The sequence below is a fragment of the Passer domesticus genome, chromosome 3 (assembly GCF_036417665.1).
Source record: "Passer domesticus isolate bPasDom1 chromosome 3, bPasDom1.hap1, whole genome shotgun sequence".
NCBI classification, from domain to species: domain Eukaryota; kingdom Metazoa; phylum Chordata; class Aves; order Passeriformes; family Passeridae; genus Passer; species Passer domesticus.
Window position 1 is genome coordinate 104,332,790 of NC_087476.1, and position 11,103 is coordinate 104,343,892.

Below are 11,103 nucleotides of genomic sequence, written 5' to 3' on the forward strand. Positions count from 1 at the left end.
TTCTCTGTATCACAACTTGCAAGAGGCTGGGGGAATATTCCTGGGAAGCACCACTACATGCTTACCCTCATTCCCTAGGCATTCAGTGGGCTAATGAGATGTTTGATCTCAACCAGTAGAGCCCTTCCCAGGCTGTTTCACCCACGTGAATCCCCAGCTGCAGAGGACCATACCTGTCACTCAGGTTATCAGCTGGTGAGCCCAGTCTGTCGGGCAGCCTCCTCCGCTCCGGCGTGCCAATGCAATAGCGGTCATTGCCCACGGTAATGCGCAAACTGTGCTCCAGGGAAGCTTCCGAGCGCAGACTCGGTGAACGCCTCTGTAAATCGAAGAAAGATGCAAGCCCATCAATCAGGGGATTTTCATCTCAGCTACAGAACGGAAAGTGATTCTGCTCTGCTTAATAAATTCGACTTGGGGGGATGGATCAATTACAAAATCAAACTAGAAGAACAACTGTTCCAAATACTTCAATTCTATTTTGTTACTAAAGGAAGGGGAGGGTACTGACTGCATTCAACTTCTCATCCCAGGTGCTGATAACATGGTCTATATTTAAATTATCTAGAAATTTTCAACTCAAAAAGACATTTCATAAAGCACCATTTTGGAAGATATAAAACCAAAGAGAAAGTCACAAAGTCACAAATTTGCTGCTGTTCTCCTTTCTTTGTAGAGAAGAAGCAGCTAAATAAACATTGCATAAAAAACAGTGCCAGGAATTTCTGAATAAAGTGTCTGGATTTCTGGCCCTTTACAACTTTAGTAACAACATGAACCAGTGTAAACAAAGATTTTCCTAGCAGTGATGTTTTTAACAGTTTTTCTCACCTCCTGCTGTTTTCAGCAGAAAAGCACAACATAATACTAAAAACACCAATCCCACTAGAAACCTTCTATAGGGTCTAAAATTCCCATTACCATTCTTGAAAGCTGGCAGAGATAAACCAGAGTAAACTAAATAAAGTGGCCTCTGTAAAATCTACAGCAGAGAAGACCTAAGCTCACTGCCTCTGCACAGACCTTCCTTCATACACATACACAGTACACAAAATTTACACAGTGATTTACCATCACTGGTAAATTATGTTTAACTAGTTATGCCCCACATTCTTCTACAATATAGCACTGGAGTACAGGAGTGAACAGAGTTAAGGGGAGATCCATAAAAAACAGGTGAGACTGCCTAAAGGCAGAGATACTTGATTTGCTTTTTTAAACCAACACAATATAGATTCTGCCTAACACGAAGCAGTGAACCAGCTTCAGTTCTGCCAAACCAGTCATGCACTGCACACCACTTTCACTGCTGAAAATGGCAGTAGCAAGCAGCAGGTGCACTGAATTGTCCACATCCGCCCTGAGAACATGCAGCAGGTTCAGCTCAATCCTCCAAGGGACCAAAGGAACAGTACATAATCTCCAACAAAAGCAAAAAAATGCCTTTACAAGTTTACCTAACAAAATCCACTTGCAGTACAAATTTTTACTAGAATCCATTGTGCATATAGCTTTATTCTAAGGTAATAGTGATTAAGGTATTAATGATCACTAAGGTATTAGTGACTTCTGTTTTGTTCATTATGCTGAATCCCAGCATTTATCAGAACATATGTTAATGACTTTTGAAGACCAACTGTCTTGTCCAGCACAATACGATCCTGCAACAGCCTGGATGAGATACAACATATTCAAGGTGCATGTGTCTCATACAAACACATCCTGACTTGGGCCCATTGTAACACTGAATTCTGAGGGCTGCCTCAATGAATTACAATCTTCAAGGCCACCTTCTCGTCATCAAGACTGTGGGCACACAGATGACAATCACCTCCACTGAAGACACAGAAGTGATGATTACATCCCAGAACAAACTCTGGGCAAAGGAAAGAAACAGTTTACATTCAGAATGATGGGGATGTTTGGATTGCTCATGACTGATCTATACAAATTGCCCAGAGATGGCCATTATGGCGGCAAATATTAGAACTTCATGATTTTGTAATGTATTTTTTTGAACTGGAGAAGTTCCACTTTTAAAAGGTTTTTGTATCTGGAGCACTGAATACCACCACTAGTCATACCTATGTGTGCAATGCACTACATTTTTCTCCCTTCCTGTTCTGCCACCTAAACCACAGTTACCACTGCCATATTACTGAACAGGTTGCATACCTCCTTGTCATTTCTCCATCCTCTGTTGACCCCACATGCTCCAGTCCTCTAATCTCAGCCAATTTTCTTACAAGAAAGCAAAGAAGCTAAAACAAACCTTTAAAAAGAACAAGCACGCAGGTCAGCAGGGATAAATAAAAGCAGCACGTGTCAGCCTTGCAAGAACAAATAAAAGTCTGCCAAAATCTCTCACTGTAAAGCCCTGACCTTCCTCTCCTCAATAACATTTCTCAGTACTTGCCCCAAACCTTTGCTGTCATTCCAGTGTTCTCCACAATCACCACAAAGTTTTCCTCAGCTATTAAGAAACTAACACTATTCCTACTTAAAACACCCTATACATGGCTCCACTGCCAGCATCTCAGTTATGCACAACAAAATGTGCAACAATGCTGTAACTTGGAAATGCATGTACTCCATCTCACAAATAATTATACTTTTTAAAAATCACAACAACAACAAAAAAACAAACCAAAACAACTCCCAGAAACAAGAAAAATTAGTAAGAAATCTCTAAAGCTGCTGTAGGATAGGGACAATAACCTGGAACTTGTACAAAACCAAATTATTTTCTCCATTTCAACCCCATGCCCTTATTCCATCAGTGTCTTCATTCTACATATTACATCTCCTACCCTTATGCATATACTCCCCTTTCAAGTCCTCTTTTCTTGCTGCAACCTAAATTCCTCTTCCTCGGGCTTCTGAATTCATGTCCTTTCAGTGACAGCTCCAAAATCCCACTTTCTGATATATTTGTGTAACTTCCCATATCTTCACATTTCGTATTCTGAAGCTTCTGAAGGGAAGAGAGGGTCTTAAGTCATAAAATCCCAAAAATTTTATTAAAACTTTACCCTAACTAGTCATGATAACCCAACATATCTGCTGTCTGCTCTGTTTCCATCATATTTAATGCCACTCTTTGGAAAATGACAGCATAATCCCAGCTTTATCATTCTCTAATTAACACTACTTTTGTAGACAGTACTTTTAAAAAATAAAACAAACCTACATACGTATTTTATGCTTTGTAACATCACTTTTGAAGAAGTAGTGTCAGTTGTCAGTCAAACACCTGTTGGGGGACAAAAGCTTCCAGGGAAAAAATGTGGATGTTTACACTCTAAGAATTACTTACACTGGGCTTTAGCAAACGCAAGAGTCAGCACAATATAGGTTGAAGAACTCTATTTAATTGTCTCAAGATCTCTTATTGTGACAATTGCTTCCTACAGAAGGGCTTTCCTTAAATGCAGTAATCCTGTAAATAAACAAAAAATCCATTTGGCTCATCAGTACAGCATCAGCTAACCTGCTAATGCCTAATTTCTAGTTTTTCAATTCTTCTCTGAAGTTAGAACAGGCAAGAAAAAATAATTAATCTGTAACAATTTGCTGAGGTGACTGATTTAACTTGAGCCAGGAGGGTGCAAAGTAACACCAGAAGAGCAGCGTTTGTCAAAAATAATGTTAGTGTAAAGTGGACGTTTTTGGTGGCCTTTCCCCCAATCAATGAGGGAGTAGGAGGCTTCTAGTCAAAACTCCTACATCAAATTTCTCAAAGTCTAAACCACCAACAGTCAGCTCTGAAAGTTTTGTTACAGCAGCACAGGTTCACAGCCTGTCATGGATACAGTGAAATGGGAGACTGAGTGATGGTGAAGTCAGCTTAAGAAAGTTCTGTCCCGTATCCCAGGTTTCCACTCACCAGTTGTCAACATACAACTGTCCATCAAGCCAAACACATCATCAAACACAAATTTATATGAATCAGACAGAAAAACATTTCCTTTTTAAAAACTACTTATTTTCATCGTGGATATTATTAGTAATGCAATTTGCAAGTCTACCATACAGGAAACAAAAGAGGATGGAGATAAGGGTGAAATACCGCATGAAAACAACTGGCCAGAGGCAAGTTGCTTAGCCTGGCTTGGCTTAACAGTCCAAGACAACATTATCTTCCTGCATCTCCAGGGCAACCCACCTTTCAATAAGAAATAACACAAATAACCTGAATTTTAATGCCACTACAATCACCCATGACCTATGGCTGCAGCTCCAAAGAAATGCAGTAAGAACCTGTATCACCAGGAGAAAGGGCAACCCCCATTCTCCCTCGGGAGTCCCACCAGGAGATGAACCAGCAGATAACACACTTTTGCTGGACCGACTTTCAGCTACGTTGTTCCCCCACATCAGCCCACCCCGCAACTCACAAATCCAGGCTGAGCACAGGGGAGAGGGTTGAATATCCTGCAAAGCAGTGGGAAAGGAGGGGATGCCGTTCTTTGCACTCTATGTGTCCTGGATTGAGTGACCATGCAAGCACTGCCTAGGGTACCCCAGCAGGGAAATCTCTTCTTCCATGGTAGTGCAAATGCACCATGGACTTACTACACAGCACAGCTCAGAGTCACCAGACACAACAATCACTGCACCAAGGAGCAGGAACAGAAACCTAAGTCAGCGAATCCCACTCACGCAAAAAAAAAAAAAAAAGTCTTCACACTTTGATTTATTACGAAGGTGCCTGCATCCAAGATGCCATCCACCACAGATACCAAAACAGCTTCGCATGCCCAAGTCAGACTTTGCCAAGACAAAGTGAGAAGACTGGAATACCCTGTGCACAGCCCCAGCTACAAAGCGGTGCCTACCAAAGAATACCTCTCAAAGATATAAATCGGTATCAGCCCTCTTTGTACGCCCGCCGTGACAGCAGGAAGAATTCAGACAAAGTACTCATTCAACATGCTATCCAAAAAGTTGTATTCGCATAAGTTAAACGATATTTATGCACTAACACAACCCAATGTGTTAAATGGAGGAAAATGCCATCCTCTGCCTTAGAGAAAAGACAGCATCATCTTCCAACCTTCTCTAAAATGGCTCTAGCCAGTAAGACAAATAAAAATGCAATGGAAAAAATGCAATTAAAATGCAGTGGGAAAACATCACTTAAAATGCATTTTTTTTTCCCATTTGGCTCTCTAAGGAATAGAGGGAAATTGCGGCTCTCCCTCCGCACAGGGAGCGCCCGGGGCCGGTGTAATTTGCAAGGACCTGGCCGGGCCAGCTCTGGGGCTCTGACAGCCCCCGGGCGAGCGGCAGGCCGGCCCCGACCCGCCGGCGCACGGCAGTATTTACCCGGCTGCTGCCGCCGTCTCCGTGCTCGCTGCCCCGGCGGCCCCGGGGCCCGCCGAGCCCCGCTCCTCCCGGCGGCGACGGCAACCTCCGGCTGCGGTGCGGCGACGGGGACCGGCGGCAGGGCCCGCGGTGCCCCGATGGGGAGCGGTGGCGGCGGAGCGGCGGCGGACGGGGCGAAGCGGAGCGCGGCGGCGAGGCGGCGGCGCAAGCGGCGGCGGGCATCGGCGGGGGAGGCCGGCCGTGGCCTGGCCCCGGCCCCGATGCGCTGAAGCGGGAGGCGCGGGACGCCGACGAGCCGCCCTCCTTCAGCCGGTGGGAGGAGGAGGAGGAGGAGGAGGACGAAGGGCCGGAGCGGCCGCTGCCGGAGCGGTACATGATGGCGCCAGCGGCCCGGGGGTCCCGCGGCTCCTCCGGACCGGCCCCCCCGGCGTGCGCGCTCCCGCCGCCCTGCGCGCTCCCGAGCCGGGCCGGGAGGGGGAGCCCGGGCGGGGGGGGCGGTGCCTGGGGACGCCCGCACAAAATGGCGGCCGCCGGTGGGGCGGGAGTCGGGAGCTGCCGCGTTCGGCTGTGCAGCTCCTTTTTACCTCTCTCCGCCGTTCGGACCCCAACGGCCGTGACTGGGGCACGTTCGGCTTTGGCGGTTTTCTGTTGTTTGGGATTTTTTTTTTGTTTGCTTTTGTTGGTTTTTGTTCCCTCCCCTACACGCACGCACTGTGCTGTGGAGCAGGTCGGTGCAGGCGGTGTTGCCCTCAAGCAGAAGCGTGTTCGAAAGCCATCCTTGCCTGATCGATCCGGCGGTGCCGAGGCTGAGCCTCCAGCTCACAAAGCTCCTGAACCACTTTCCGTGCTCGAGGCAGCAGGGATGGCAGGGTGGGAAATGGCTTCCCGCATCCTCCCTCCTACCTGAGCGCCGGCCACCGACCGCGCTTCCAGCGGGACAGAGCCCGGGACAGAGCCCGGGACAGCTTCCACTCCCGTGCGACCCCGGGAGCACTTCTCTTCCGTGCTTCTGGGAGGTGTCTCCAGAAACATTTCCCTTCCGTGGTTCTGGGGCTGTCTCCAGAGAGGAAGGGGGTTTTCAGTTGACTAAGATGGGGTAGCGGTCAAAAGAAGTGAAAACAGAGAAATGAAGGCTCTCATAAAGCTCTTCAGCTTCGTTTCCAAAATCCACAAGCTTTTATATCTTGATTTGTAATTCGTTCTTAGCTGAATGACATGTGAGGGATTTTATTTGAAGCGCCAGTCCATTTTGGCTGAAATCTTGCTTTTGGGAATGTAATTGCTTGAACATACACACCATTTTGAAGTATACTATTTATAAGTAGTAGCACTAAAGAGCAGCAGGATGGTGATCTGTCTGATAAGGTATTTCTGCTGCTAGTGGTTTACCACAATTGTATTAAAACTGACCCCCTTTAAGGTTTTCTGAATGAGTGCATCACTACCCAGGCTCAGGAAATGCACTCAGTCATCAAAATAAGCATGAGCTATATAAAGACTTATTTTCTGTTACCATTGTCCTCTTTTCACCTTTCTGTCCTAAGGCTTGCAGTGTTTATCAGTGACCTTAATTCAACTGTAAGAATTCCTGGGATAAGATTTTTATCTTTGTGGATGTGCAGTAGACTGTGAGCCCACCTCCTGTGGGACCAATGGATGCTCGACCTGTTCCAATTAACTGCCCTAAACAGCAGACTCAGTGATGCCCAGAGAAGCAGAACACTTTAAGATAACCACAAAACTGATGTGTATTTTGGAATTTCCCCTCTGTTTTTCTGTGGTGGATCCCATGCAAATAGTTTATCGGTGTAAGGCATATATTGTTACCCAAATATGTTCAATATGTTCTGTTACTTTATCCAAAGGAGGAACATGTATTCAGGCCTTAGTGTCAGGTGTCTGCATCAAGCACTCGGTTTCACCAACTGAAATAAATAAAAATAGCTGAGTGTGATAAAAAGAGTGAGAAAAATTATTTGTTTAGTTTTGGACATCTCTTCCATGCTGTTGCTTTCTTTACATCAGTTTTTAACTATAGTTTGGTTTTTAAATGGACAAATAAAAAGCCACAAGCCCAAAAAACTCTGCAAAACATTTTTACATTGTTCTCTCTATTAGTTGTGCATCTAATAACTAAAAATTTTTGCAAGATGCCAGAAAATAATTTTTTTTCAAACTGTTTTGCCTTGTAGCCAAAGGAGGTCTACAGGAAATATTCTGGTGGTTTCTCATCATAGATTTCAGTGGCATTTGGAAGGTGAAAGAATCCAGATAATAAAAACTGAAGAGAAAGTTCATTCAAGTGTCTGATCTGCACATCAGTAAGAAAATTGCTCATGGGAGAAGTGGTAGAAAGAAAGCAAACACTCTGTGTGTGTGATGTTAAAAGTGTTCCTAAGAGAAAAATTCCATTTGTTGGAGACTGACCAGTGCTCATTAACATTTTCTAGCACCTTGTCATCTTACTGAGCATTGCCTTACAATTACAATTTATAATTGCAATTTATAAACTAATTTTCAACTAGATGTAGTATCATCTTTTAACCACATCCCTTACGAAGCTAAGTTTTTAAAGGGACTGAGCATCCCTAGTGGGATCCAGTTAAATCATTCTTAAAATCAGTACTGAAATCTGGGCCCAATGGTGCAGAGCAAATTGAGACTTGTCACATCTTTGGAAGAGGAAGCACTGCAGTTTGTCTCAGGGATTTAAAAAGTCAGGCAAGGTCCTTACCTGCTTTGCAGAGGTTTTTGTAACATCCCTGCAGTTGGTATTCTAGATTCTCGGTGGATGACAGAGGTGCCAGTCAGTCTGTTCTGGTAGAAGTTCAGCTCCTGAACTCCTCTTTGGAATTCCAAGGCTCATAGTTGAACTTGCAATTAGCTGCTGCTTGCAGAGGTTTTAGCTAATTGGATGCTGAGGGCAATGTTGGGGTAATAAGGTATCTCTGAATGCTCATTAGGCCCCAAATAAGAAAGGGAAGCAAATGACATTCAGAAAGAACAGAATAAGAAAAGTTAGGAGTAGCTTTGTGTAAACAAGTAAACAGAAATCAGAATTGAAGTTAATTCAGGTTGGACCATTAGGTTAAGAAGCACACCAGTAAAGAGAAAAACGTGATACCTTAATTATAATTTTTTACCTTCTTGTCTGAGTCAAGACTAGATCCGGGGCATGAGACAACCATCTAATGTTGAATGGCTAGGCTATGAGTAACAACAAAGGCAGTTTCTGTGTTTCTATGACAGAATTGGTGTTCTCATGAGGAGATGCAGTAGAAGATACTCATCTGTCTTCTGAACTTGGCATTAAATTTCTCCCTGGAAAACAGGGCACAATATCTATTTTGTGCCTTCAGGTCCAGGCAAAGCAGCCTGTTCATGAAAAATTTTGGACTGAGCCAAGTAATCAAACCTTCCTCGGCTGTGTCGTCATGGAATTTGAGGATGGTTCCACTGATAGCAGAGTCCTGGCTGGGAGCACAGAAAACACATCCAAACAGACAATTGCTTTCAGAGATTTTACATCTATAATTACAAGGCTGATATTTCTGAATTTAAGGCTTGTCTAGGCTGGCTTCTGTTTCAGCTCAATATTTACTTATAGCTGGGAAGTGGAATGGGCATGCAGCCTACACTGATTCCCTGAGTCCTGGGATTGGTATTAAGTAATCTGTTACAAAACAAATTCATCAGAAAAGGGGGGGCAGTCTCCCTCTGCCAGATAGTGCTTCCTCACTGGGATTTATCAACCTAGAGCATTAACAAACTCTGGATAATAGTGAATAAAATCTGGCCTGCATGGCCTCTAGGGGTGGATTAAATTAAACCCAACGTTTGTGGGGTTTTTTTTTCAATTTTGAATGTTCTGATTTTTTTTATAATTGCCAGGTGTATGATTATTTATAGTGTGCAAGGTACTTCGTATGCAATATAGCCACCACTCCATGTGCCTGCAGATCTTAAATCTGTCAAATATGTAGCAGTAAATGGTGTAGGCAGCAATATTCAGGAGCAGGAGAAATAGCCAAAAGGAAGCAGGAAAAGGAGGAATATCTACTTAAATTCTTGCTGTCGTGCTATTTAAATGCACTTATGCAGAACAGGCAAAGTCATTTCAGATCAGTTGGGGTGGATTGGTATTTTCCTGGAGTTCTTTTTTTTAATACCCTTTGTGTTTGTTTTTCCGAATGAGTGTAGGCAATGCTGTCTGGGCCAAAAAGGAATCTGTGGCACATGAAAGTTTTCCATCTTTCAGGTGAAGTGATAAAGTTAATGGTTTTGAACCTGAAGAGGTTAGGAGAGATGAGCAAGCAGGATGCAGCACGTGAAAAAAGAGAATGCTAAAATACACAGTGGCTGAATGGAAAAGCTCTGAGAGTGATTAGTTCAGGGGAGAAAGGTTGTCCTTTGTTGTTAGCTGAGAATTTCTCTGATATCTTATTAAGACACAGAAAGTACTTGTTTGGTTGGTTTTGGACATTTTTAAATTGCTTGGGTTTGTTTGTTTGTTTTCATTTGGAAATAAATAAGACATCAGAACCATGAAATCTGAAATCAGCTTCACTTGTGTGCAATTCAGTGCTTCAACCTCACACAACCCCTACTTGCTGTTTTGAGAGTTTGCTGCTTTCACAGCATTTTCACTGAAGGGAAGCTTCCCTGAGCAGAGAGGACATAAAACTTACTCTCAAGGCCTCTTCAGGAAAGTTGAGTCTAGAAACCTTTGGCTGACCTGTGGAAAAGAGCAGGCTGGCCAAATACAGTGTACAGTATGAGTAGCTTGGTCATGTAAAGGCAACATTTCAACCCTGACACACAAAGATTGCTGTCAGGCATGTGAGAAAAGATTATTAAACAAGGAGGGAGGGGGAGAGAGAGAGAGACTTGCAGAAAATGCACTCTCCTGCTCCTTTCAAGGAAGCTACGATTAGAGAGTAGTGTGGTCACTGAGCTCTTGCTCTTAGCTGCTGTTCCACACTCCCTTAGCCAGATTGCTCTATTGTCTCAGGAATGCCACTGATATTTTCCTTCCTCAGCACTGCACTGATAACACCTCCAAGCTCAGAGAACGATTTTTGTGTCTCTGGTGAGCTGCATGTTGAAAGTAAAGTTTTCTACCTGTGGTGGTTATATGCTTATTTTCCCTGGCAAGAGAGTACTGAGGAAGGGTTTGGGACAGTTGAAGCATTCAGATGATCTGCTATAAAAATCACCAGTAGCAGCTAAAATGGCTTGGTAGTGTGGTGACATTAACAGCCCTTTCCTGTTTACTGTATAACAGCCCAGAGCAGATGGAGCTGGATGTCCTCTCAGATTTACTTTCTCTCATCTGGAAAGTTGTGCATTTACTCCCCCAACCCAATACTCTTATAGTTAATATAAGAGTATGTATAGTATAGCAACATACTCATATAGTAAAGAACGAGTGTCACATTTTGGTGGTGCTGCTTGTATGTGTATTCATGCTCCAGACAGTCACTGAACACAACACAGGCAAACCAGAGAGGATTAGTTTGCCCTGTGTTATTCAGATGGTTGTGTCAGGTTAACATCACCATCTCTCACTATGCCAGGAGACCTCTGCCACTGTGAGCAGACTGATGTGTTATTGGCAAGATGCTCTTATAGTGGTGTTATTTTCATCTTGTAGTACTGCCTGCAAGCAAAGAATGCTGTACCAGTAAAAGTACATTTATAGCTGTAAAAGCACCGCCTGGGCTATACGTGCTGATGTTTGGATAACACAGTGGTCCATAAATATTCCTGTGCTGG

The 11,103-nt window shown here is 43.9% G+C and overlaps 1 protein-coding gene across 2 annotated transcripts in view; it reads right to left on the reverse strand.

The window, feature by feature from the left end:
- ZNF318 (zinc finger protein 318) overlaps window positions 1-5,975 on the reverse strand; it is a 29,377-nt gene extending 23,402 nt beyond the window's left edge. Inside the window, exons 1-2 of one of the 2 annotated variants that reach the window (XM_064414833.1) lie at window positions 5,329-5,975; window positions 174-319 (exon numbers count right to left, since the gene is read on the reverse strand). In XM_064414833.1, coding sequence (XP_064270903.1) covers window positions 174-319; window positions 5,329-5,703 — 521 coding nt within the window. In that variant the 5' untranslated portion in view covers window positions 5,704-5,975. The remainder of the gene's footprint in view (window positions 1-173; window positions 320-5,328) is intronic. The other variant, XM_064414834.1, reaches the window with a different exon arrangement.
- Window positions 5,976-11,103: the final 5,128 nt, after the last annotated feature.